This window comes from Crinia signifera, chromosome 1, assembly GCF_055691185.1.
Source record: "Crinia signifera chromosome 1, ASM5569118v1, whole genome shotgun sequence".
Classification (NCBI taxonomy): Eukaryota; Metazoa; Chordata; class Amphibia; order Anura; family Myobatrachidae; genus Crinia; species Crinia signifera.
Genome location: NC_139217.1, coordinates 191,785,325 through 191,805,134, shown reverse-complemented (window position 1 = coordinate 191,805,134; position 19,810 = coordinate 191,785,325). Strand labels below are relative to the sequence as shown.

The 19,810-nt window shown below is 44.9% G+C and overlaps 1 protein-coding gene across 3 annotated transcripts in view; it reads right to left on the bottom strand.

The window, feature by feature from the left end:
- The window catches only part of UNC5C (unc-5 netrin receptor C), a 326,346-nt gene that overhangs the window by 12,111 nt on the left and 294,425 nt on the right, over positions 1 to 19,810 (bottom strand). For all 3 annotated transcript variants that reach the window (XM_083179068.1, XM_083179070.1, XM_083179069.1), the window contains 2 exons: positions 6,140 to 6,308; positions 251 to 484 (listed from right to left, as the gene is read on the bottom strand). In XM_083179068.1, the coding sequence (XP_083035194.1) occupies positions 251 to 484; positions 6,140 to 6,308 (403 nt within the window). The remainder of the gene's footprint in view (positions 1 to 250; positions 485 to 6,139; positions 6,309 to 19,810) is intronic.

The following is a 19,810-nucleotide window of genomic DNA, read 5'->3' as shown; positions in this document are numbered from 1 at the left end:
AAACTCCCTGCCATGAGGTATATGCTGATGCAAGTACCATCCTGCATGGGGAAACTTTTGGCTGCAATTCATTTTGTTTATTTTTGGGGGCATTTGCAGCAAGCTGAAAGCACTGTCAGTATACCAGATTAAGGATGTGGTAATGGAAACCCATGTACTGTATAAATGGCCTAATGTGATTACATTTACAGAACAAATGCAATTTTGAACTGAGTTACTGTATTTAAAGAAAACCCTAAGCTGTGCATACCTTCAGTGCATCCTGAGTATCATCTAAGCAGTACACTTGAATGTTGTATTCCAGAGACGTGCAGGATGCTGGTCCAAATATAGCTAATGTCAGACGTTTTGCTGCAGATTTGCTAGTAGACTGTCCCACCAAGGCATAGGTGCTTAATGTCTCTGTGAGGATGTGACAGGCTTCTGATTCCATTTGGATGTAGCAAGGGGTAGTAAAATTCTCCTCTCCAACAACCACAACATCCTTTATCAACACACAAAAATATTTGTTAATTCATCGATAATGATAATGGAACAGAAGAAAACCGTAAATATGCAAAAGTGGATTCATTACAATATAAGCTCTCTTATGTCCAGGACCCTTCATTCTCTTCCTTTTCCTCCCTGTATCTATTTTGTCTACCATGAGGGGACAGATCTAGAGAGAGGAGGGCCCTTTGGTAGCCACCGTATGGGCTCTACACTTTCACCGGCGGATTTGTCTACTGCACGAGTGCCGATCTCCATGAAAATGGCACAGGTGCCATTTTTCTGGTGATTTCTGTATGTGCATTTGTAGCTCTCCAAAAACATGGCGTCTGATATCTGCCTTGCTGATAGCAAGAAGCAAGTACTGTGAATGAGTGCAGGTATGTGGCATGGTACCCCCTGGACCCTGAAGCCCATGTGCACCATATGGGATTACATTATAGATATATCAGGGTTGCCCACCTTCCCGAAAAGCCCGGGAGGGTTCCGAAAATCGGGCCCCCCCAGAAAAGTGGGCAACCATACCAGAATCTGGGGGACCCCTGCTCTGCCCCCTGATCGCGGCTTCCTCTGCCTGACCGCGGCATTTAAATAACCCTATCTGCTCTGCTGATCTCCGATGAGGGGGCGGAGCTAAAGTGTCATGACGTGTCATTTTAGCACACTCAAGCCACGCCCTCCGGGCTTCTCCCAAAGCGGAGACTACAAAAGTCGGCAACCCTGAGATATATCAATGCTACAATGCGTTTCACTGGTTTATGTATGTCCTGTTTTCCAATGCTCTGGGGTGACTTATTCATCTATGATATTCTAAATAATAATTAGCATTCCATATCTATAAATTCAATACAAGGAAACATTTGTCCATTAACACCCTCAAAACCCCCGTGAGTGGCAATGCAGCCATCCTGCACTTAATGCAAGTAAGCAATACATTTACTTGAGCCAACATGCAGTATTGATTTAGCAAAGGATTCAATTACAGCATATAAGCTCCAAAGCTCTACCCCTAAGCTAATATAAATATACTTCTCATTTACATTTTAGGTCCCTTTTGTCACCCATCTTTGTATGGGTCTAAGGTTTAACCCTTATGAATAAAATATGAGAAAAATAAGCGAAGTGAATGCATTTCTAATTGAGAAATTAATATTGTGGATAATGTTTTACATCTCAGATGCATTAACTGTTTGTTAGTTGTAGCGCACACACACACACCAAAACGAAAGTCCAACATTCACATAACTAACTACAATATGTGACAGAAGGGCTGATAAAATAAAAATGCTAGCTATTATGTACAGTTTTGTCTGCTGTTTCCGCTTTTTGGATTATAGATTGTATTTATCTGTGAAACACAAAACCAGAAGTCAATCAGTGATGTTACAAGAGTTTACAGATTAAATTTAGTTCAGCAGAAAACATTAGGAAACAAGATAATATCCGCAAGTTGTAGGAAATACACACATTTAATCCATCTCTAAATGTGATCTCCAAGTGTAGCAGGAAAACATTTCCTAAATATCCATTAAATGCTCTATAAATGCACTTTGGAACATTTAAAAAGATTTCACTTCAGGCAATTTTGTTCTTCACTTGGAGATGAAATGATATATATTGGATACATGTTGCATTTCCTTTGACCTCTTTGAAATGTTAATAATGTGATATATTTTATTAATTCTTCAAAGTATCTACTAGGTCTACTGAAAGGTCATAGTGATAGAGATAATTTGCATGAAGTCAGGCTGCATTGTTATCTACAGGTTGTCAAAGCATCTAATATGTATCAAATGTCATGGAAACATGCATGGAAATGTGGCATTTTGTCAGGATATAAGGAAGGGAAATAATTTTTTGCTATACTGTAGAGCAGGCATCTAAAGGAGACAAACCACCATTCCAGGTATGGTCAACCCAGGGCCGGCGCCACCACTAGGCAAATCTAGGCATTTGCCTAGGGCGCCGGCCACTGGAGGGCGGCATTTTGCCCCTCCCCCCCCGTGCCGCCCTGGTACCTGTCCTGTGGCGCTGTGTATTTAAAGCTGGCGGCGGAGGCAGCGGGGGTCCCTGCAGTCCATTAGAAATAACGAGCGCTATCCGCCGGGCTATGCGGAAGCGCTTCTGTTGTGAAAACACTGGCAGCACGGCGCACGCTGATCTCAGCCAATCAGCGTGCTGCCAGTGTTTTCACAACAGAAGCGCTTCCGCATAGCCCGGCGGATAGCGCTCGTTATTTCTAATGGACTGCAGGGACCCCAGCTGCCTCCGCCGCCAGCTTTAAATACACAGCGCCGCAGGACAGGTACCCCCCTCCCCCGGCACCGGACAGCGCCGCAGGACAGGTACCCCCCTCCCCCGGCACCGGACAGCGCCGCAGGACAGGTACCCCCCTTCCCCGGCACCGGACAGCGCCGCAGGACAGGTACCACCCCCTCCCCTGGCACCGGGGCGCCCCCACCCCGACTCGCCTGGGGCGCTCCGGTGCCTTGCACCGGCCCTGGGTCAACCACCCTTAGTCGAACCCATCTACTTAGATGCCTAAAGATAGTCAACTGCATTTAGATCGACCGTAACTAAAGTTAGATGCCAGTGTTAAAGGGACGGGACTCGGGAGCGTGGTCGATGGTCACATGGTCGACATTACTTTTTCACTTTTCTGGTGCCGAATGGCACGGGTACCTGTGGATACTGTTTATATGCACAGAGTCCCCTTGCATGGCTTGCTACGTTGGCACACTATTATAATCTCGCTCTATGTCCACTGGGATAGTAAAGTATGAACTAAGTCAACCTGTGACATTCAGCACCAAAAAAAGTAAAAAAAAACTAATGTTGACCACGATCCTGTCGCTCTAAAGCTTGTCTCTAACTTCCGTTACTGTCAATCTGTCAACTATCTTTAAAGTCTAAAGGCCCCCATACACTGCGATTTGGGCACGATTTCACCCGATTCGCATTCGATTTCACGGCCCAAATCGCACTTGTAGACATCCCATGTGCATCGGATCGGAGTCGGGAGGTCAGACGGGCTGCACATAAGATTTGCAAAATCTTATGTGCAGCCCGGAGCCGTGCGGGGGAGGGCAGTGGGCAGGGTATGCCGGCTAATAGAGAGGCAGACAGGGGGAGGCTGCGTAGGGAGCCGGTCAGGAGGAAGCTGTTATGGTGCCAGCAGGAGCAGGGCTCCAGGCAAGGAGAAGACGCTGGCTGCCGGGCAGCGGCGGGAGTCAGGAGAAGCAGAGCACTTGAAAAAAAAAAACGCCCATACAGATGACTGGGAAGCCATTGATTGGCTGACACCTCTCTCAGCCAATCAGTGATCGGCGGGGCAGTGGCATCCTGCTCGTCTCTGCTTCAGGGAGACGGTCAGGGTTAGGGGGCGGGGTAGCGAGGGGGACCGGCGGTGGGGGAGACGGTGGGGGCCCGGGGGAAGCTCCGTTGTCACGGGGTGCATGCGTGCCCCCTGGCTGGAGCTGGCCGCTGGCGGGGGGCTGGCGATACTTTCGCCAGCCCCTGCAAAGACAAGGCTGGCTCCATCTGTATATTACCTACCACATGTACGTGCACACACAGAAATTCTAGGGTTCATTTTGTTAGAAGCAAATTAACCTGCCAGTATATTTGGATTGTGGGAGGAAACCGGAGTGCCCAGAGGAAACCTGTATGTATGTGTATATATATATATAGAGAGAGAGAGAGAGATCTATATATATATGTATGTACAGTATATATAGATAGTTCAGTGCCCAGTGCTTTTAACCTTAACCTCTGAGTTAGTACATCTTTCAGACTCAGGATGATTAAATAATGAAAACACTACTTTTATTACTAAAGATATTAAAAATGACTTTCTAGCAATTCTCTGAATTAGAAACAAACTAACATGTCCTACAATAAATCGCTGGTCGGTTGCTCAGACATTAATGCATTTTAGAAAAAAAACTCAAATTGCAGCATCACAGTTTGGCCACTAAGTGTCGCCAATGGCAAAAATATACCTTCATTTCTCAAATCTGTGACATTGTTCACATGTAAAAAAAAAAGAGATCACCAAAGAAAAAATGTAGGATACTAGCAATTTTCTTGTCTACATCAAATGTATTTTGCAACTGGTCATTTAAGCTGATGCCTACGTTACATATTTTTAAAAATAATTGTTTATGTATGCAATTAGTATGTTCTTACAGTATATGTAAAGCATGCCAATAAATAGCACTGTGATTTGGGGCATCTAGTGAAAACATAATGTTAAGGGTTATTTTATTTATTGGGGGGGGGGGGGGGGGGTTTAAAAGGAAATAAGTTTAATTATTTGAGCATGTGTTGGGGAAAACTTCAAAATCAAGTTATCGTTTTACAAAATACAACTATAATTATTGTTATATTAGTATATTTCATTAAAATGATATGTAAAGAAAACAAAGCCCTAACACCTATATACAGTATGGTGGTATTTATTAATGCATGGAGAAATATAAAGTCATGAAAGTTAAGGGCCTACACATGGGGATATTTTATGTAATGAGTTTTCTAAGTGATGCTAGATCGCTCAGCACACAGCACTGCACAGCGCTGTGTCAGCGCTGTGTGCTGAGTGATTTGTCAGGTGATATAACTAGATTTATCCAGCATGCTGGATATTAATTGCCAGGCAATAGCGACGAGTGGGACCACACACATCACTAGTGCTATGGCTCCTACACACAGAGCGATGTAGGGGCATAGTTAGATCGCTTAGAAAATGCCCTGAAATTGCCACATGTGTAAGCCCCACTAGACGCTGATGGGTTAGTGGTGTGTTATCTTTCTCCACTTGCAACCATATGCATTTGAAAACAAGGTTTTACTTTCTCATTGGCATAAGGATCACGTACAGGGCCATCTTTCCCACTGCTCATGGTGTGCTACTGCCTGGGGGCCCCCACAAGCATAGGGGCCCCAGTGCAGTCTAAAGCAGCGCAAATTATAAATAAATCATTGCTTAGGACTAGAGATGTGCAGGTTCGGATTTACTCAGATTTACCCGGAAGTCAAAATGGGATCTTATTGGCTATCGGCTGTCACATGATTTGGAGTCAAAACATGTGACACCCAATAGCGAATAAGAAAATCCGAGTAAATCTGAACCTGCACATCTCTACTTAGTCAGTAGCCCTCCTGCCCCTGTCCTCCTCCAGTGGTCACACAAAATTTGAGGTGTGACGTAATCACACTCGACTTTATCAGTGAGGAGTGCCGAGAGAGGAGCCATCACTGCAACTGACAAGATAGAAGATAAGATATTGTTTTTATTCCTGTGACTGGTTGTGTAGGTAGGGGCCCCAGTGCACTGCTTTGCCCTGGGGCCCATAATGCATGTTAAGATGGCACTGATCATGTATCAAAGATAATAAATATACCTCCTAATAACAGTTAGTTCTTTATGTATATTACTGTTAACATAATGCACATACGGGCCTGGAGAGTATGTGGAGGATGTGGCCATATAAGCTTCATACAGAACTATATAGATTTCATTGATAGTGTTGCCTATGACATGCAAAACATGTCCAGCGACAAGTGCTGTCTTGCTTTATTGTTTTAAATTAACCATGCTATATTTGTACCTAACTGTAACCCATTGCAGAAAAAGAACAGATCTACTCACCTCCCACTGTCCTTGTGCAGATTGCTCCTTTAATTGGATCTTCCAGTCCTCTGCATTTGTTTCTGTGCAGTGGTGCATTGTAATAATGACTGGTCTTGTCAACAATGCTCCGGGTGGCCCACAGGTTACTACCGGAGTAAGAAGTGTCTGGCTGTCCTCTATTGGTGGCCTGTAGTAAACAATATACAACTTAGAACATCTAAGCCAAGATAGTACTACTGTGAAGAATTAAATTAATATTATGGTAGATATACACTTGCCAGTATATCGCTCATACAGCAACCAATGACATACTCTATTAGCTGGACTATCAGCTTGTGTGTACAGCAGTTACATCTGTGAATGACGTTGTTGTTAGACATATCACTTCCACTGTGCAGCATTCGGGTCTTGCAGATATATTAGTAGATATGGCTTTGTGTACAGGAAGCAAGGCAACATATGCCAGCGTCAGGAACTGGTGACAGCGATGTCGCTACCTGGTCCTATGGCTATTTGTTTCAGCCGGTGAATTGGTAAGTGTGTATGAACAATTTGTTTGCGTAGAACACTTACCAAATCTTTGGATTGGTCGGCTTATCAGGCGTACAACCAACCAATCCATTGTTCAAGTGTGTAAACCGCTTAAGGTATATTAAAACTCACATTTTTATTTTATATACTATATAGATTTAAAGGAAAAAGTTTTACACTTTTATCTTATGCTAAGGAACATAAACTTTAAGAACACTAATACATTCATAAATGTAATTTTGCATAGTGAGCAAACCCTCCAACATGACCCCTTTCATCAAGTACACCATGCTCTGCTCTTGGATTTCCCTATTAATGTTTGATTGCAGACACCTGTGTTGAACTCGTGTCATTGATGAGAAAGGTGTTTCAATACAGGTGACGGCAGGCATAAATTAAGAGGGAAGTGCAAGGGTCATTCTGTTTGACAATGAGCTTCATATTTTTACATATTTGCATTCATTAACGTAAAGCAGAACAATGTCGTCCAATGATAATTCTAAATGACAATGCAGGCCAGTGTTTGTTGTGGCAATGACAGCATACTTAAACTTGAGATGAATGTGGAAGGTCCAGGATTTAGAGCAGCAGCAGCAGGGCTAGTGAGATCCAGTCTGGGTTCTTAAGATTTGTTGTGAATCACTGCTAATTAACAACACCTGTATATGTTTGTTCAGAGCAAAGGATCAGGGTTCCCAATGCCTTTTAGCGGCTGGGCAATAGGCTGGGGAATATGGGGATTACATTAGGATTCTCTGGGTTGTAACTTTATTGTGAAACCTGTGTGTTGCCTTCTGGAAAACCTGCTATGCTGTAACTGCAGAATTGCCAAGCTGTTACCTTGTATGCTGTCTACCTGCTACAAATAAAGAACCTGACTCTATCCAGTCTCTGTGATTTCTTGTCACATCTATAATTGGTGCAGAATGTGTGGTACATAGGGGCACCTGAGTCCATGGGGACCCACACAGCACACCCTACACCTATTTCTTCAATACTTCAATCTCTGGAGTCCCATGTCAGCAGCCACTGCACCATGGGGTTTTTCTGGTTGATTCGCTTGGATGCGAATTCGCATCCTCACAAGTCAACCTAACCCCACCTTGCGAATGGTGGTACGCCCGCCAACCATTCGCAAGGCACGTTCCTTCGCACTGGCTGCAAATGGATCTTTTACATAAATATCCATTTGCAGCGTGCAGGGGAACACCAACATCATTTGATGGTCGGCGACCATCGAATGATGTGGAACATGCATGCATATGTAAGGGTGCTCTAAGACACCCACATATGCATGCACATTCAGAAGGTAGTGGGCAGGCAGCTGACATCTGCTGATGTCAGCTGCCTGCCTACTTTGCAGCCTCATTAGCATGAGAACGCTCATTGTTCTAATGGGAATGCCCATGTGCTACTGTAACTGAATACACAACTACTGAGACTAAATACACATCTCCTCCCCTTTTAATTAGCCCCTGAAGCAGTGCTATGCCATTGATAGAACTTAGATAGAAACTTAAATAGAACTTTTTTGAATAGAGCATAAATTAAATTCATACACACATACCCATGCACAAACACACACACACACACACACACACACACATCATCAGGCCCATATTTCCGAAAACTAATGTCTTTCAAATGAATGGTTTGCAAATATACAGCCTCTTATTACAAATAACAGTGTGTGAGTCATACATAAGGCTCCTAGCTTTTCAAGTGTCCTGTCTAGATTCTTAGGGCGAGATTTAATGCCGCCCGAGTTCAGTGGCAGAGCGAGATGTCCGCCGAACTCGGACGTTTTTTAAAGGGCAATTAACTTACAAGGCAAAAACCATGTAAGTTAAAAATGGCGGACATCTCGCTCTGCCACTGAACTCGGGCGGAATTAAATCCCACCCTTAAAGCGCAAACTTAACATGCAAATATTCTAAATAGAACAGTTAGTTCTCTTGGGGATATCGTACCAAAATATTTTAATAAACATATTTAATGTGTGATAATGAATTGGATTAGCACCCTAGACATTAATATATGCACTGCAGGTCAGTCATAACAACATAAAAACAAGGTAAACTGTTTCTAGACTATAGTAATCAGCATAAACCAATAGCTAATAAACTGTATTACAACCCTTATTTACATTATGCAGACACTAAAACAATTCCCTATCTATAGATACTTGAAGTGAAGTAAAGCTGGACAACGTTTCTTGTCATGTTGACAGATGGTAAAATGTATATGTTGAAAGTCACAGCAGTGTCCTGTACATCTGCCCCACATGCTGGGATGACCAGTGGGGAGGGTCTGTGACATTTTGCACTGTGAGCACTATCCTATTTACTTTAATGTACAGACAAAGGAGCGTATGACAATGGTTGCTGCTGAAACTATTAAATAAGCAGCATGCCCTTTATATAGAGATTACTGGGAAGATTTATCAAAGTTTGGAGATAGATAAAGTACCAGTCACTCAGCTCCCAACTGCTATCTTACAGGCTGTGTTTTAAAATGACAGGAGCCAAAATGTCATACAGCTGAGGCTGATCTCCATCACTGCCTTTGGGCCTGTTCTCACATACAAACCTTCTGGAATACTGCAATGTACCAAACCTTGGGCACTATTTGGTTACATAGCTGATCAACCTTCCATTCCCAAATACGATAAAAACGTATTGGGTGACATTCTATGGTATGAGATATCTCGCTCCACATTGTGTGTGTAAGTGTTGGCTGTGTGTATGTATACTGTGTGTGTGTCGGCTGTGTGTACTGTATTTATACTGTATGTGTGAGTCAGATGTGTGAATGTATACTGTGTGTGTCGGCGGTGTTTATCTATACTGTGTTTGTCGGCTATGTCTATGTATACTATGTGTGTGTCGGCTGTATGTGTATGTATACCGTGTGTGTTAGCTATGTGTATGTATACTATGTGTGTGTGTGTGTAGGCTGTGTGTATGTATATTATGTGTCATACTTTGCTACAGTCCCAGAATGGATGGGAGGCTTCTAAAAATTGGGCGCCATTCCTGGCCTCCCGGAAGGGTAGGCAAGTCTCCCAGAGCCTTATGTACTTATATATGCTTTGTTGGAAACAGGTTCTGATGTTATTTCAGTATTAAACTGTGTGTATATGAATGGAAATCCCCTCCCAAGAATCCTGTGTTTGCCCGTGACCATGGACTGGCTGGAAACCTCGCTACACAAGGAATATCTGACCCAAGCATTATTTAAATGTTGGGACAAATATATTCAAACTTAGACTTCTCGAAGCAAACTGGCAATCCAAACTTGTTTCCAGCCCACTTCCTGTATACTGTACTTCACAACTTTTACAGAATAGAATCTCTGTTATTCTTTAATGCTACTGTCTATTCCTTCCTTGCCTCCTTTCTCCTTCCAATCTCCTGCTGGATGGCTGGATCATTCCATGGATGGGTTAATGGCTCGGGATAGGGAGCAGCAACATTTTTGTTTTATTTTTATTTTAGTATTTACTTGCTTGTTTGTTTCCTTTACTTTTTATTTTTTATTTCATTTAATTTTATGCTGTTTATCTATTGTTACTATGGGCTTTATTCTAGTTCACTCTTTCTGCCAAAATCCTTCTTAGATGGACAAAACCATGGCCCTTATTCTGATTGACGCGTACTTTTCCGCATACTTTCGGATCGCGTCTTTTCGGCGTCTGCGCATGCGTGGAGAACGCAACGCGCATGTGCCACGCCTTGACTCCGTACCAGTTCGGCCAAATCCCGTACAAAACTGTTCCCCGCAATCAGTCGGGAAATATGGGCGTATTATGGGCGTCATGCGGAATGTCACATGGGCGTAGTTTCAAAGTGGGCAAAACGGGGCGGAAACATGGGCGGACACGGGGGAGTACACTTATGTTGGGGGGCGTACATTCGGATAGCACTCCGAATGCACGCGATCAAAAGGGGAAGAAATGTGCGGTGTCCACAAGTGTACTATTGCTTTGCGGACACCACTCGTTCATGCGGTAGGCGAACGTACGCCTAATGACTACAAGCATTAACACCTGAACCCAATAGAATCGACTCCTTTACTCATTACTCACTAATAGGCCGCTTGTCAGTGCTTTAATTGAAACCATTGCTGCTTCAAGGAACCCTTCCTAAACACCCACATATCCTGTACTTGTCAGACACTTTAAAACTGCTAACAATGGACATGACAGAATATTAATACTAGCAATACACATGTGTATTCGACATGTACTCATGAAACCACACATTTTTGGGTAAAGTAAAAAAATTTATTTATATACATGTCACAGTCAATGCCACTGTGATGCAATGACCAAAAAATACAAAATCAAAAAAATAAACAACATGGCAGGAATGTAGCAAAATAAATAATAATACAAAACAAATATAATTGCACACAGATGGACTCCAGCACCTCCTATGTGCCACTGCACATGCAGCCAGTGGGAAATGAGGATGCTGCTGGCCCTTCTACAGCAGGGCAACCTGCACCTGACCATTCTACAGCAGGGCAACCTACACCTGGCCCTTCTGCAGCAGGCCAACCTGCAGCTGGCTCATATGCACCATCAGCAGAATCATTTGGAACACAACCGGGGACTTCACAAGATAGTACCATGGCCATCACTTCAAGTACAGCTGACAGTAATGGCAGGCAAAAGAGGGCAACAGGGGAACCAAAAAGGACATATGAAGCAAGGGCTCATCTGGTTACCCTCAGCACGTGATTGGACACAAGAAGCTGACACACACAGCACAATGGAAGATTTGGGACCACATAACGGTGGAGATTAATGCAGCCACAAGTTCATTTGCGACCACGTTTGGCCTTGGTAGGCTCCTTGGCCTGTGCAGCAGCTCTTCGGGGACGGCCAGATGCTGGGGCAGGTGGAGCAGATGATGTTGAGGGGTTGGCTGGTCTACCCCTCCTGCCAGCAGGGAGTGTTGCCGGTGGTAATGCACCAGAAACGGATGACATTAGGACCCTGTTGCTGGTAACCAGCTCCACCATAAGCTCATTATGGTGGAGGAGGAGATCATTTTGGCGGGTGGCTTGCTCGGCCAGCACCTGAGCACTTGCAGCCATGGCCTGATGTGACAGAGCCATGGCCTGCATGCTCGCAGCGATGGCCTGCTGGGTGCTGACCAAGCTCGCCAGGATCTCCTCGGTCCTATGCATCCGTTCTGATGCCAAGTCTCCCTGCTGGTTGATGTCCCCAAGCATCTGGGCCAAGGCGGCCAAATCGGCTTGGGCCGATGGCTGCTGCTGCACAGGCCTACCACTGGGGCCAGGTGGCACGGACTCCTCCACCTCCTGAGCAGAGTCGGCACCAAGCGGTGGGGTGTCTGTGGAAAAAGATAAACACAATTAGGAGACATTCTAAGATAATTACTTGCACAAGTTTATGGCATGACCAATATTTACCTTCCAGCAAAGACGCAAACACTTCAGCTGGGGCCTCGCTATCCATCGTGCTCACCCCCCTGATCTCCTCTACTGATATACAGCTCTCGGCCATCAACTCCAGGGGGGTGAGCTCTAGCCCTGATGGCATGGGCCCGGCCCCAGATGTCTGGCTGTGTTCCCACCGCTTGGTCATCTTCCTCTTCAGGTTGGTTTTGAAGTCCTGCCACCTGCAATGTAAGTTGACATATTAATACATGTCACTCCAGATGTTAGCTGTTGCAGCCATTGCTCTGTGCTACATATTACGACATGTGATTAATGTCCAAAAGATAATATTATATGCAACTATGATATCCACCGTTACAATACACATTCACAATCACCCTACTCTAACTCTCACCGAAATAACATGGCAATAATGTATGTGTATCGTAACAACCTCACGGGCCATTTGCTAAATCCATCTAAGCATCAATTCAATCATTACTTGGCTATTACTGGGCACATGTATGACAAAACAACTTGCCTCTTCTTCACATGGTCCGTCTCACGAACTTGTGGCGCTACTTCATTAATCTCTGCCGTTATCTGTTCCCAAATCTTCCATCTGCGTGTGTGTGTCAGCTTCTCCGATGGACACTCAATCCAATCACGTGCTCGGGGAACCAGGATGGCAAGCTCCTGTGCTTCATATGCCTTATTTTTTTTGGGTGGTTCCTCTGTTGCCCTGGCTCTCCCCTTGCCACGTCCTTGGCCACGCCCCCTGTCACGTGTCGCTGCACTTGAAGTGCTGGCCATGGTACTACCTTGTGAAGTCCCCGGTTGTGTTCCAATCAATTCTGCTGATGGTGCATATGAGCCAGCTGCAGGTTGGCCTGCTGCAGAAGGGCCAGGTGTAGGTTGCCCTGCTGTAAAATGGTCAGGTGCAGGTTGCCCTGCTGTAGAAGGTCCAGCAGCCTCCTCATTACCCACTGGCCGCATGTGCAGTGGCACATAGGTGGTGCTGGAGTCCATCTTGTCAAATAGTTGCTGCAGATCTGGGTCCACCTCTGGTTGTGATCCAGACATGTTAGCAACAACATGGTCACCTTCTAATACACCTTTATATACTGTTTGTGTAGCCTGTTTGGCGGACATCAGCGGCAGCTGCGTTCCGTGCGTGAGCGTACGTCGCTGTTTTTTCGCGCCGCATACGGTGGCGGAAATTCCATTGTGTAAAACCTGGCGAAAGTTCTACATGAAATACTGGGCACCAATGCTAACATTGCATAGAATCTTCTGATACACCTGTGACTATTGCACAATACACATGCTATTTGCTAGCATGACATGACATTTGATTCATGACTACTGTGGTATTGTGGCGTTTGTTTGCAAGCTAAAAGTAGCCCAATCCCTTAGATAATCCAGGCCACAAGTCATGCAATACTCATCTCTACTGTTATAGACCACACATGTGAGAGCCCTATAAATAGTGACTTGCTGCTAGAATCATTTGTCTCCAGATCTGGACTTGTCAGGGTCTAAGGTAAGCTCTTCCATGCTCCTTGTAGATATGATATCCATTAACAATGTAAGTGTATGAATGTATGCACAATTGCCTCACTGACTACAGATTGTTGGGCCAGCAAAGTGCGTGTAGTATTATTGCAACATGTCACATGTTCACTATTTCACTCACAGGTCTTAAACCTGTGTGGGTTCATCTATTGCAGGACAACATGTCCCAGCAATAGATGAAATGTCTCATAGTACATGATGTCGGCAAAAAATGCTGACACCTTTATCTGAGTGTTTTGGACGGTGTGTATTGAGTTCATATTATTGTGTCATCATTATAGAGTCAAATGGATCTGAGGGATTTCACGGGGCGGCCATCTATTGTACGTATTGAAGGCTACAAATCTATTTGTAGTGGGATATGGCCATTATGTGCATAGGTGCATCAGTATTTATGTTCATTTCTTTATAGGTTGCTGAAGCAATGATGCGCTACATGGAGAGGAGGCTAAGGGCACTTGCGGCTCTCCCCACTCGTCGGCCAAGGAGGCCAGGACGTGCTAGAATCTATCGCACACGGGTGACTCTGTTTGCTATGCCCGATGATGAGGTACTTACTAGGTACCGGTTACCGCCACATGTCATTCTGGATCTGCTCACCTTAATTCAGAGCGATCTGGAACCTCTACACGGGATCACGACAGCAATTCCGCCTCACACACAGCTGCTGGCGGTGTTGCATTTCTGCGCCTCAGGATCATTCCAACAAGTAGTGGCAGTACTTGCTGGAATATCTCAGCCGGCCTTCTGCCGAATCCTGAGGCGTGTGACGTCGGCCATGTTCAGGCGCAAGGGGCACTTCATGGCCATGACATTTGCCACCGAGACCCTGCGCAGAAGCCAGCAGGCCTTCCATCAAATTGCTGGCTTCCCTAATGTGATAGGGGCTGTGGATGGCACCCATGTACCATTTGTGCCTCCATCTCGAAGTGAGAAGATATATAGGAACCGCAAATTGTTCCACTCACTGAACGTGATGGTGGTATGTGGCCCATCCATGGAAATTCTCGCCTTCAACTCGAAGTTTCCCGGAAGTGCCCATGACTCTCATGTCATCCGACAAACCGGGATATGGCAAAGACTCCAAGAGCTGGAAGGCCGTGATGCGTGGGTTCTGGGTGACTCCGGTTACCCATGTACGCCCTGGCTACTTACGCCGTACAGCTACCCAGCACCGGGCCCACAGGAGGCATTCAATCGGGCGCATGTTGCCACCAGGCAAGTGGTGGAGCGCTCAATTGGCCTTTTAAAAGGTCGATTTAGAGTGCTCCACCGCACTGGTGGTGACTTACAATATGCGCCTGAAATGGTGTCGAGGATCGTGGGCCTGTGTATATTTTTCCACAACATTGCTGTGCGGCGTGAGATACCCTTTGATGAGTGGGAGGTACCATCTGAGCCGCAAGATCCGCCCATGCGCCCATCCCGCGCCCCTGAATGCCGGAGGGGATACCAGCTGCGGGACTCTGTGGCGCAAAGATACTTCAGGTACATGTTATCGAGTTGACAGAACACACCAATTGTAGTCAAAATCAGCCCTTCAAATAAGTACAGTGTGTTAGTTGTCAGTGTTACAAAACTAAAATTAGCCAGCCTGCCCTCCTAATGGCAAAGAAATAGGAGATATTTATCATATGTGCTTAGTTTTGGGGGAAGTTAAATATAGGTGCTAATTATTATACCTTGTTCAAGGGATCTTATGTGTTTGTTATATCTTCATTATTGTAGTTGATACTATCCCTGATGACTGGTGAGTACATTGATTTATTCTGTAATGTGTTGGGGATTTTTTCATGTGTTGATGTCTGATTTGTTTGCATATATATATATATATATATATATATATATATATATATCTATATATATGATATTTGAATTTATTCACATGTTTCAACATTTCAAGGAGCAGGCAGGCAGGCAGGCAGGCAGGCAGGCAGGGCTGGTGTATAATGCTGGTCTCAGGATACCTGCAAGTGTGTGTATGTGTCTTTTACACATAAATGTACGCATACACATAGATGCATAGAGTAAGTAATGCTAACTACAGCTATGCGTTGCTAAGCTATAGCACGCGTTGCTTGGCGGAGCGAGGCGTCATTGGATTTGCTAAGTGCATACACACTGTGTTTTATATATATCAGATTTGTTCATTGCCATACATCAACACTACTGTTTTGAAGGCATGCGAATTTGTCACCATTTGTGTTGGCGCAGAGACGCTGTTCATGTAAAGATGAACAATAAAGTTATTAACACAAATAACTGTGATCAACCAATGCCACCACCTGATTGGTTGATACATGCCATTGTCAACATGGCGGAGACACGAAGGGCAGAACCCTTCACACATGCGGAGCTGAGGGTTCTTGTCTCCGTCATGGAGACAAGGCTGGGCCGTGCGGGGCCCTTCATCACAAACCGCCATAAGCGGAGGGCGTATGCTGCGGCAGGGCGCCGTATTTACGCCCGCACTCGGGTGCGGAGGTCCCTCGGGCAGCTGGAGAGGCGGTGGTCGGACCTCCGCAGGCGCCAGCCCCAGCTGCTCCAGCAAATCAGGGGCGAAATTGCTGAGTGTGAGTATTTTAGCTATGAAATTTCGCACTTACAACATAGCATCTAGAAACAATAAAATGTGTCTCATGATAAGTGGGTGTCCATGGGTTTAAAAGTCCATAGACTGTTATGTGTGCTTCTTCCTGGTTAACATGCAGTCATGTGGCTTTTATATGTAATGCCATAGCATTGAGGATTCTGATGCATACAATGTGCCAGATCTAATATGTGTTACACATTGATAAATGCCTGGGTTGTAATGTGTGAACAAATTACTAACAATCACATAATAATTTAAATGTCACAATTTGGAGTCCATTAACAGTAAGGAGCTACTTTCCTGCATCGTTTGCCATCATTATCACCCTTCCATGTATGTCTTGTTATGGATTAATACATGTGCACCAATGACCCGACATTGACCATGATGTTTTTTTCTACCACACAGCACGAGCCCGAGAGGCCCGTGAAGAGGCGGAGGCAGACCTGGCCCAGGAGGAGGCCCAAGACCCGGAGGAGGAGGTGGCGGCAAGGGTGGAGGAGGAGGAAGTGGAGGAGGAGCAAATGTTTGAGGAGATGGTGGAGGAGGTGGTGGAGGAGGAGGAGGTGCGTGAGGAGGTGGTGGAGGAGGATGTGGAAGCGGAGTTGGTGGCGGAGGAGGAGGTGTTGGTGGCGGAGGAGGAGGTGGAGGAGGAGGTGGTGGTGGTGGAGGAGGAGGAGGAGGAGGAGGAGGTGGAGGAGGAGGAGGAGGTGGAGGAGGAGGTGGAGGAGGAGGTTCTTGTGGCAGAGGAGCTGGCGGAGGAGGGGGCTGAGGAGGCCACGGTTGCCCCGGACGATTCTGATGACGAGGGGGAGGAGGCGTGCCAGGCCCCGGAGTCCCAGCAGATCGGTATGTTAACATAATGCATCATTCATGAAGTAGTTGTACTGGTATTTGTTATGTAGCACTGGTGATAAAAAATTTTGGGCCCATACTATTCATATAGACCCCAAAGTGGGTAGCTACAGATACAGGTACGGGTTAGATGGGGTGTCCAAGGCATCCCTTTCATCCAGGACACCTCTCAATTACACAGGTTTGTGGGATGGGTTGGAGGTCAATTTTGACTGCCACATAACCGTTGTAGTTAAACAGGATCCAGGAGTAAAGGGATGAGTGGATCATTTGTGGATTAAAATCACCTGCTGCAAGCGTAGATTATGACCCATCAAATAGTGGAATCTATATTTTTGGTGAATGTTATTGATAAACTCTAGGATGTATGCTATAAATGGAGTAGGGGCCAGCCTACCTTGGAATGGAGTCAGAAGTTGCCAGTGTCCCAGGAGCCTCCTCTACCTAAACACCCCCTGTAGTTCAGATTGTTTTTTTGCCCTCACAGAATTGTAGGTTGGTTTAGACAGAATTATGATTTTGAGGATGTGTACTGTGCATTCCTGACATTTGCATAACTCCCATGCCACGAACCATCACTGAACTTAGACTGAGCAGATTGTGACAAGTTCTTATTGACGGAGGCCATGACATGCTTGTCATTGGTTAGTCATGGGTGGGTTGTGACTGAGAAGAAACAATATGACTGTTATGTCTTCTGCAGAGTAAAGGGTAGAGGCCAAAAAAGACAGTATGTAGTAAATAAGTTTGCATGTATGTATATATGTATGTGTCATATCTATTTATCTATGTGTGTCTCTATCTCTCTACATAGATAGATATATATATATATATATATATATATATACACACATGTCACCTAGCATTTGTGCAATTTATGTCGCAGTATGTGAAATGTATGCATGAATAACATGACTAATTTTTGCCCCTTTGACATGCCCACAGATGACACCACACCGGCAGATGAGGGGGTGCGTGGGGCCGTCCTGCGAGCGGAGCACCATTTGAGGCTCCTTCTAGCAGACCTGCAGGACATCCGAGATCTGCTGCTTTAATTTAGTATTTTATATTTTTTTTTTTCTATGTTAATGGTGTTTTGAAATAAATTCTTTATGCAAGTTCACAGTTGTTGGTTTTATTTGCACTTGAAACAGTATATGTGTAGATTGTTTATAATCTTTTACACAGGGTGTAATACAAACCATTGCACTTACATTGCTGTAAGGGTTAATGTGTGCAATGCATGTGTTAGGCATGCTTGTAAGGATATATTGGCATCTAATTGATTCCAATTCCAAATAAGCAGTTTTTTATGAGGATAGGTAATTGAATAAGTGGGTCATGTGATGTCTTGCAGAAGATACTTAATAGTGGGTTGTTTGGCGTAAATACTCCGCTTACGTGCGGTAGCACCGCTTGGCTCCCGTTCGGATGCGGTATTCCCGAGCATACTCTGTAATACTCTGTAATACCGTGCCGAATCTGAGTGTTTCTCCCGCACACGCATGGTTTGTATGTCGTCCGTAAACACGCCCTGTTCTTAAAGAGTGAGTCCGTCCGAATGCGGAGGACACGTGGGCGTTTCTACGGACGATGGCCGCATGCGGCAAAACACCGTAGCGTGCGGACCGCTCCGTAAGAATGCGGGAATATCCGCACCGATCAGAATAAGGGCCCATGTGCACTGTAGGTGGGGCAGATGTTACTTGTGCAGAGAGAATTAGATTTGGGTGGGGTTTTACTACAAAGTGAGATCTATATTGCAGTGTAAAAATAAAGCAACCAGTATTTACCCTGCACAGAAACAAAATAACTCACCCAAATCTAATTCTCTCTGCACATTTAACATCTGCCCCCCTGCAGTGCACATGGTTTTGTCCATCTAAGAAGGAATTTGTCAGAAAGCGTGAACTAGAATAACCCCCTATGTGATGATGGCTCTATCGACCAGCATCTTTTATTTATTTTTTTCTTTACAGTATGTCCTCACTCCTATCTATAATGTGACCTAATTCAGGAACACACTTCCCTTATTGTAGTACTATTGGAGTGACCTTGTTGATTTTCTGTAAATTGTTGGAAAATGTTAGAAAATTGTGCGTTAGGCCTCATTTTTGTCACCTTTATTATTCATTGCACAATTTGTACTGCACATGACTTTTGAGGTTCAACATAATATATTTTGGGGAAAAAAATAACAGGAGCCGATTGGTTGATACTATATATCTCTCTCCATGCTTTAATAAACTCACTCTAAAGCCGGCCATACACTTTTTGCCTGATTTCATCTGATTCTGATGCATCGAGCAGAGAAATCGGGTGAAAAGAGGCAAATCACATGTGTTTTAGATCCAATAGAAACTCTGATCTGATGCGCACAGGACCAAAAATCGGATCGGCGCCCCTAGATTGCTAGTGCTGCACAATAGATATATCGGACCCAGAGGCCTTGGCTGGGACCGCATGCGATATATATCTGATGCAAAACAACGGCATGCGCTCATGCTGCCCAGGAAGCTGCAAGGCAGTCCAGGGGGGGGGGGGGTGACTGCGACTTCTCCCCTCTGGGAATTCGCAGTAGTGTATGGGGGCCATTTATGTGGAAAATCACACATAGTTGCACAGACTATGCTTACTATGCCATGTTCTCCGAATCTGTCAGAAACACAAGTTATGAGGGCTGGATTCTCAGTCTGGTTACTGCACTGTGCACTCATTGTGACTAC